Source organism: Protomyctophum bolini (assembly GCF_963924005.1).
Source record: "Protomyctophum bolini genome assembly, chromosome: 3".
Classification (NCBI taxonomy): Eukaryota; Metazoa; Chordata; class Actinopteri; order Myctophiformes; family Myctophidae; genus Protomyctophum; species Protomyctophum bolini.
In genome coordinates this window covers 49,287,164-49,296,343 of record NC_137864.1, presented here as the reverse complement: position 1 = coordinate 49,296,343, position 9,180 = coordinate 49,287,164, and the positions used below count along the sequence as shown (strand labels likewise).

Here is a 9,180-nt window from a genome sequence, read left to right as displayed (position 1 = left end):
TCTGTCTGTCTGTCTGTCTGTCTGTCTGTCTGTCTGTCTGTCTGTCTGTCTGTCTGTCTTTTGTCAAATCAGTGTACAATGGGAGTTGCCAGAATGCCAGTTTCAACTGATCTCATTGTTACTCTTTGATGTATAATTTCCAGCGGTATAGCCATGGGGTACATCTGTTTTGTGTGTAGTCTACAACTGGTCTACACATAATATAAAAATAAACTAAAACAAAGCCATTAAAGCCATTTGTTGTTGAGCGTTTCACTTTATTGTTTTGTCAGACTCGTGTATGAGCATGGAAAAAATACTTTGCACGATATTTCACAGCTCCAGCCATGATTTATTTTATTTAGATGGTGACAGAAAATAAAGATTTAGCTTTTTCAACAATAGAACAACAGATATACAACAGTATTTCTGCATTCTAAACATGGAAAAAAACATGGTGGTATTCCCTATTTAGAGAAAACTTGATTTAAACATCAACTCCGGCACAAAAACCTGAAAGTCAGGTATTTGTTCATTTGTAAAACAAGCATATACCTACAAGACATGCTAAAAATGTATACACTGACTCATGCAAATATACAACTCTATTTGTTTCCCATCCCTTCAGGGGGACAGTATTTCATTACAGCAGACCAACATTTGCTTAGTTATTTCCACATATCAGTGGAAAACATGACCAATGACAAAAAACTCCCATATCTGCTGGGCGAAGTACAACAATGTGCAAACACAGCAGCAAGATTTGTGAGTTGCTGTGATAGGAGAAGGATATCAAATGGAACACAACCACCCTAAAGACTAATCATTGTGTATATTCCTGCACTATACCTGCATTGAGTGACCTTGGTACATAGAATTTGATCTATTGAAGATTCTGACCTTCAAATGTACATCATTTCTGTTTTGATTGTATTGCTGTATTGTTGTATTGTTCTTTCTGCTTTGGCAATGTAAACGTATGTTTTCTCATGCCAATAAAGCCCTTTGAATTGAATTTAATTGAATTGGAAGCTTTGTGGAGCTGTTGTGAACAGTTCTATAGTTTCTACCATACACTATATATCAAAGTAAATACAATGTTCTGTATGTTGTCGACACATTCGACAAAACCCAACTCACATTCTAAACCTATACTGTAGGTTGCCCTGGCCTGCCCTCAGTGTCCTACACATTCAACATGATGAGCATGCAGGGCCCCTATGGCTGTCAGTTAACTGTACTGGCCGAGAGAGAAGGCCCCTGAGTCACTGGACTGCTTCTCCTCGTGTCTGTACAGCTGGGAGCGGTACAGCCCGTTGGTAGGGGAATCAACCCCCTTGTCTGATACCTGCGATAGAGAGAGAGATCATTATGACAGTATCTGCATATTGTATTATACAAGTTCATGTTATATTTGTATGTTCCATATTGTTTTCCGCTGTATTGTTATTTTTCCAGTTTTACTGCACTTGATGCTTTGGCACTACTGTAATTGTTATACATTCACGGCAATAACGCTAGAGAGAGAGAAAGTGAGAGTGGAGAGAGCTGGGGGGTGGGAGTACCGTAATCATACATGAAGGGGGTGGGGATTTGTACACAATATTTATATGCAGCAGACTAAAGAGAATACGCATCATGTGCAGTTTGCATATAGGCGACTTTACCTCTTCAAACTTTTTGGCCTTGTATTGCTCCGCCCCTTTCAGGAAGTTCAGCAGTATGATGTCACACAGAACCGTACCCTTGGACCAATGACATAAAGACAAGTGAATTATGTCCTCTTTCTAAACTTTCCGATTGATTGATTGATTGATTGATTGATTGATTGATTGATTATCAAAATAATAAAGACATCAATATATTACATTCAGTCAGTGCAGCACTGGCGGCATCACATTTTTACATTTGTCAAAACTTAAAGGATTGTGGTCTTTTAGGTGTACATTTGTAAACCATTCATTCATTCATTCATTCACAAAAAAGTAAAGACTCACCACTCCCACTGAAGTGAAAGCTGCCACCATATTAATGAGTGTAGGAATCATGTTGAACTTCCCTGCCTGGAGAGAACACATAGAGCTGTAGTTACAACTTCACACTAAACTCTCTATGTTGTGATGAAAGAATTTCAGAAGACACAAAGTATTGTTGATGATAAATCAATCATTGATAAATCAGGCATACTCACATTTCCATAGACTAGTACATCAAACCTGATAGCATAGGCTTTGACGAGTGTACGATAGTCAGTCCCATTGTCCATCTTATAGTATTTAGCAAACCTATGTGCAGAGGAAACCAAAGCAATCATTACACAGTGTAACACAATATGTTTACTTGATTACTTTTATGAATGATCTAATAATGGTTAATACTTTATGAAACCCGGCCAGCCTGCAGGTGTAGAGCTATGAGCTTGTAAGTCTGCTATTTTTAGCAGAATGTTCTCCTAGCTTTGCAAATTGTTTATGACATGCCTAGAATAGTAGGGAGTCATGAAGGGACGCTAGTGTTTTAAACCCATGACTCATATTGTATTGATCAGAGCAATTGTCACAGAGGCCAGGTGTTAAACCCTGCTGTATCGCCCCATAGTTGTGCAATTTAGGTTTTGTGTGACTATTCTCAAGCAAGTTCCTTGAACAGTGTCTGTGCCCAGTGTGGTGTGGATTGTAGCAATGGTGTGCCTGTGGCCCTTGGGAACCCACAGGGGGGTTAAGAAAAATGCATGGCCTCTGGTGTCACCGTGTCACTATTGGGTGTGGATTGGGTGACTGCAGTGGCACCCAGAGGGCCCTGATTGAGCCCCTGTGGGCCAGACGTGACCCCTGGTGTGCATGCGGTTATTCTGATGGAAAAACCCCCGGACAGTGTTTGTGCCAGGTTTGCTGTGGATCAGAGCAACGATGCACCAGCATCGGTTTGCGTTGTCCACCGTTGGTTGATTGGCCGAGCACGGAATGTGATGATGATAAGAGCGCCCCTCACTTCCACGAGTGTGATTTTTATAGCATAATAGTACATTTTGATGAACTGATCAATGGTTCATGACAGTGGGCCCGTGACACATTTTAGGGCCCAATTTACTGTCAAACAAATGAATACCTGAAATTGTAGCCAGGAGAGACGGCATTCTTCTGTGACATGGCGTCCAGCCGGGTGAAAGAGTAGGACGGGCTGCACTCATTCTCATCTCTGTCCAGGTCGCACATCCACGAGATCTTTATCCCTATCACGCCTCCCTGGGAGTGACACGGAATGGCACAGAATGACACGGAATGGCACAGAATGGCACGGAATGGCACAGAATGACACGGAATGGCACAGAATGGCACAGAATGACACAGAATGACACAGAATGACACGGAAGGGCACAGAATGGCACAGAATGACACGGAAGGGCACAGAATGGCACAGAATGGCACAGAATGACACAGAATGGCACAGAATGGCACAGAATGACACAGAATGGCACAGAATTACACAGAATAGGGGCAACCATAGCTGAATGGTATAGAGAGGCTGCCTGGGAAACAAAAGGTCTCAGGTTCAAGCCTCCCAAAGTCGAGGTGTCCCTGAGTGAAATACTTAACCCTCAACTGAGTTGAATGGGCTATATATGCACACACGCCATTTTGGAAAGAACTTGGGCCCCTTCCCTACTTCCTTCAATCACAGGTGTTATCGCTGATACTAATATAACGAAGGCTCTGTTCCGTTCTGGTCAAACAGAGTCAGGGTGCTGCTATTGTAAATGACCCAAGGCACTGTGTGTCATACTTTTATTTTGAAAGGGTTTTTTGGTTTGAGTTCAGTGTGTGGCCTAGAGCCTGGTAATTTTCCACTGGGGGTTGCATTGATTAGGTATTGCACTCACCTGGCTGCTCAGGATCAGATCAAGGAAATGTTTGAGGAAGCAGCAGCAACAGTTTCTTATCTTAGCACCCAGCTAGAACGGGAACAAGGTATTGTGTTTGTGTTTTATTTTCTGTGCAATTACTTTGGAGATGTTTATATTAAGAGAGAAGGTGTCATGTAAACATTGTGATTATTTATAATTTATGTTTGTATGTTGTAAGAGCTCATTTTTTCTTGTTTATTTTCCTATAGTTCTTACAGTGTCTGTCCAAAAAAGGTGTTTCAACAATGAAAATTAAAACCTTCTGGAAACATCAGTACGCTTCACCATTCTCTGGCTTGGGTTAGCTACAGCTATTGTGCATGTTGGCTCACTGGAAACACCACCAGTGGGTCTCAAAGTGTCCTTGAGTGGGTTACAAGTGGCACCTGCATATGCGTGCGTGTGTAACTCTGAGAGGGTACAAAAGGAACCAAATGGACCCGTAAGGGTACTTGTGTACAATGTACTCTGGTACATTTCCACCCTCGAGGTGTATCTGTTTCAGGGTTGTAATCACTTACGTGTGTGTGTGTGTGTGTGTGTGTGTGTGTGTGTCCACCTTGAGTGCCAGTTTGGTGAAGTTCTGCTCTGCGTAGCGGACCACGTCTCCCACTCTGAAGATAGGACAGTAGGTGTTGTTCTCATGGTCATAGTTACATGACTTGATGTAGCTGTCTGTGATGGTGGGCAGGAAGTTCCCTCTGCACGTGCGCACGCACACACACACACACACACACACACACACACACACACACACACACACACACACACACACACACACACACACTTAACAAAAGGCTGAATAAAGATCTTTGTATACATTGAAGTCATTGAGTCGTCGTCCTCCCTACTTGGTGAAACTGAAGAGCGGGAAGCGGATGCTGTTCTTGATGAAGATGGTGAAATTCTCCACCTCCATCATAGGTTCACTGAGGAAGAGAGAATACATGATCCAACGGGTATATATACTGTAGTATTACTACAAGAGGTCCCAGCTGGACTGCAGAGCAATAGTGTTGAGTAACGCGCACTCATTAGCCCGATCATTAACCCAATTAGGCCTGACCTCGAAATTTAAAAGAAATCTTCTGAATACCGGTACTCAAGTTTTCTGAAATAAATATTTTCACGATTTTTCAAAAATAGCAGACCTACCAAGCTTGTAGATCTGCTATTTTTCAATAGCTAAATTATAACATAATGTTTAAAACACCAAAAGGGGTTCCCGCCCCAAAATGGGTTTTAAATAATCGTAATCGTAGTGTCAATACTGTCATTGTTTCACAGCCATAATACCGAATCATGCATCATTGTATTTTTGTATACTTCAACATTTATTCAGTTCATTTTATTATAATGCCTCCTATATATAATGAGGTAAGTCCCATTGAGATGGTCGTTTTACAAGGGAGCCCTGACAAGCAGGCCGCGGGAATACAGCAATACAATAAAACAAAGCAAAACACACACGCATGCACGCACGCATGCACGCACGCATGCATGCATGCACGCACGCACGCATTCACGCACGCATGCACGCATGCATGCACACTTTGATGTCTCACGTCTTTATGTAGTCGATCTCAGCGGGGCACCAGCCTCTCATCTCACACGTTTTCACGGAGTCGTCAAAACGAACACACCTCCCTGTCCCAAAACCTGACGAGAGGAAGGAGGAGGAGCAATAAAATACTGAGAAATCAACCTGTAACACAGCTGGTTTCCAGCCTTTTCTGGATAAGGAGGACCCACATCCATCAGCCTATAGGTCTACCCATCTGACCACTGGCCACAAACAGAGTCCAGAAACAATCTGCTCTGCAAACTTGCTGGTGCAAAATGGGGGGCGGCATACAGCCTCCACACTGTGCACCTCAGCACTGGCCCTGTCATACTCTGCAGCCAGAATATTGTGCCCCTGTCTGGTCTAGGTCATCACACACACACACACCAAGTGGACACCCAGCTCAATACCACCATGAGAACCATAACCGGGACTATATTCGCTCCCTATCAAACATATTCGCACCCCCACACATCCGGCGTGCAGCAGTCTCTCAAAGGATGCTTCAAAAGGTCAAAGACTCTCCCCATTTACCAATCCATGCAGACATATTCAACCCACCCACTGCTCGACCCATCAGCTGACTTCACCATCAAATCAGCTTGGAAAAGGGAATGGGAATGAGTCCAATGAGGTCCCAAACAAACACCTGGTGTCAGACAGTCAGACCCCAACCAACAGGTCCCTGGCACCACCCCCCCAAGGAGACAGTGGTCTACGCTCAATAGATTCAGAACTGGACATCATGGCCCCTGCTTCACAAACGGGGCAGTAGCCCAAGCCCACTGTGTGTGTGTGTGTGTGTGTGTGTGTGTGTGTGTGTGGTGAGGAGCAAACTATGGAGCATGTCACGGGGCAACCCGTGCCCTATAGACACTAGAAGACTCCACAATATAAAACTGGTCATGATAAACACACACTGCACAGCTGCTTCCATTAATTGACTGTCATCAAGCTCCTTGGAGGTGTGGCCATGTGTAGCATCATATACCCTTTATCTGTGTTGCCTAATTCTATTGTAATTGTTTTGTGTGATGTGATGCCTTGGAAAACATTCAGACTCTAAATGTGTAATTGTATAGTTGGTCTAACTCATGGGTCATGGTTTACCTGGTTTGAGTAGATTGGTCCAATTACTAATCATTGTGGGTGGGGTCTCACCTGGTATATAAGGGAGGCTTGTGGAAAAGTTTGGGAGGGAATCAGTTTAGCTTGAGACTAACAAAGGAGACAACTCCAGGGGAGAGCTGGCAGGGCCAGGAAGGCATATACTGTTTTCAGTTTCTTAAGTTCTTGTTTTGTTGTTTTTCCTTAGTTGAGTTGTCAAGTGTTTTCTTACTTTCTGTTATTTTAAAGTGTATTGTAAGTCTTTATTCATGAAGTATTATTTTTGCCTGCACAGTCAAATCCAGCCTGGGTCGGTCACTCTGTGTTTTGAGATAAATAAAATACCAAAAAAGTTCTACATTCTTGGACTGTCGATTCTTGGAGCCTTGGCCGTTCGGGCAACTTTACAGAGCACATCATAGAAGTGTGTCCTGTCCAAAGACTGGAAGGAGGATTAATCACCCTCCACACAGCAGACCAGGAGGCAACCGCTTGACTTAAGGACTTTGCATTCGCTAAATAAATAAATACTGGCCACAAGTGGGTGGTCAGTGGGTGGGCCAGTGGGTGGTCAGTGGGCGGGGCTTGTGCATTATCATTTTTTAATGACCAATCGATCGATTGTGTTCATGTTTGGAACTAACATAGTATAGGCCTATAATTTAAGCCATTCTGGCCTGAGATCAGATTCATACGAGGTTTCCACTGGACACCCAAGTGGTCTGATGAACCCATTCTGACCTGAGATCAGATTAAAAAAAGGTCAGTCGCTCTTCGATTTTTCAAAAATAGCAGACCTACAAGCTCGTAGCGCGCCACTCGGTGGCGCGCTATGAGCTTGTAGATCTGCTATTTTTCAATAGCTAAAGCATAACATAGTGCTTACACCAAAATGGGTGCCCGCCCAGAATGGGTTAAGGTAAAGGTTTTAGTTTATTTAAAAGTATGTATAACTATATATATATGAACGTTGTGATATAACATTGGCAAGTGTTTTAAAAAGATATTTTTTGGGGTCCCGGCCATGCTGTATCATGTTTTGAGAGACAGGAGGAGAGAACATGAGAACATGTGGAGGGAGGAAAGGGAAGAAAGAGAGCAGAGAAGAATCTTACCATATCCTCCCGCTTTGTTCAGGTACTTGGTGCAGTTGTTGTCATGAGTACACCTGAATTTCATCTCACTCTGTCTCAAACAAAATGTGTAGTGTACACGCGCGCGCGCACGCACGCACGCACGCACGCACGCACGCACGCACGCACGCACACACACACACACACACACACACACACACACACACACACACACACACACACACACACACACACACACACACACGCAAGCACGCACGCACGCACACACACACACACACACAAACAAACAAAATGTGGGTTTTGTGCATGTGGCTCCCACAGCCAGGCACAACATATTTTCACATGGGGGTTTGTATTGTTAAATTGTCACTAAAATATATCACTTTTTTCAATTTCTGCTCACGCTGTGAGTTAATTTGTAGCCTATATATATCTCTGCTACTATTGGGTTAAAGTGAGAAGCAGTATAAGTATATTGTGCTGTTGGCAGTGACAGCAGTGACAGTGTAGTCCCCTCACACATACTGCAAGCGTCATGGGACCCCCTCTAAAACGTGTTGCTGCAACTCAAGGGGCTTATGCTCTAGTCACTGTTTTTTTTTAAAGATTTTCTTTTGGCTTTTTCTGCCTTTATTGATGGGTTGAAAAAAGTAGACTGACAGGAAATGGGGAGAGAGAGATGGGAGATGACACGCGGCAAAGGCCGTCGGGATCGGGAGTCGAACCCGCAGCCAGACGGTTGAGCTATAACCGTCCGGGCCTTTAGTCACTGTTTTAAAACGTCGCGCATTATCACCGTTTACAGCATGAGGGCTCGGCTGTAGCTAACCATCAAGTGGACTCTCAGAGCTCCGTTCCATTTTGGAGTGTCGACGCGTTATGCGAGACACACACCTGAAATGAGTCGGATCAACTCAGAAAGGTATAACCACTTTTATTTGTCTCTGTCTTTCTCTCTTTGTGCACGTCACCGACACTTACAGTGTGTTCATGTCCTTTTGTTGTAGGAGTTATGGCAGTAACAGCAGTGGCAGTAATACTGTACTTGTGTTAGGACTGTGAGAGTACCTCAGGGCAGTATCCTAATACTGTACTTGTATTAGGACTGTGAGAGTACCTCAGGGCAGTATCCTAATACTGTACTTGTGTTAGGACTGTGAGAGTACAGTATACCTCAGGGCAGTGTCCTTGTACTTGGTTTTCTGTGGTGATGAATTTGGTGATGATGCAGAAAACAGAGGCTCCCTGTGGAACACATAATCCATATTAAAACAGAGGCTCCCTGTGGAACACATCATAATCCATATTAATCCAATCCAACACCACATAATCATATTTATGTCAACATCCATCCATCCCGCTGTATGTGAGATTACAGTCATCCTGTAACATAGTGGTTTCCAGCCTTTTCTGGATCAGGAGGACATGATTGATCTGACCACTGGCCGCAAGTATGTATACATTACTGTACATAAATACTGTACATACTGTACACACACACACACACACACACACACACACACACACACACA

The 9,180-nt window shown here is 43.5% G+C and overlaps 1 protein-coding gene across 1 annotated transcript in view; it reads right to left on the bottom strand.

Annotated features, from left to right (window-relative positions):
* Positions 1 to 1,210: 1,210 nt before the first annotated feature.
* p2rx3b (purinergic receptor P2X, ligand-gated ion channel, 3b) overlaps positions 1,211 to 9,180 on the bottom strand; it is a gene marked incomplete at both ends in the record, with an annotated part of 8,767 nt that continues 797 nt past the window's right edge. Inside the window, 10 exons of the mRNA XM_080756908.1 lie at positions 1,211 to 1,327; positions 1,647 to 1,724; positions 1,977 to 2,042; positions 2,171 to 2,264; positions 3,088 to 3,224; positions 4,443 to 4,584; positions 4,735 to 4,812; positions 5,449 to 5,542; positions 7,670 to 7,739; positions 8,822 to 8,893. Of these exons, the coding sequence (XP_080613034.1) occupies positions 1,211 to 1,327; positions 1,647 to 1,724; positions 1,977 to 2,042; positions 2,171 to 2,264; positions 3,088 to 3,224; positions 4,443 to 4,584; positions 4,735 to 4,812; positions 5,449 to 5,542; positions 7,670 to 7,739; positions 8,822 to 8,893 (948 nt within the window). The remainder of the gene's footprint in view (positions 1,328 to 1,646; positions 1,725 to 1,976; positions 2,043 to 2,170; positions 2,265 to 3,087; positions 3,225 to 4,442; positions 4,585 to 4,734; positions 4,813 to 5,448; positions 5,543 to 7,669; positions 7,740 to 8,821; positions 8,894 to 9,180) is intronic.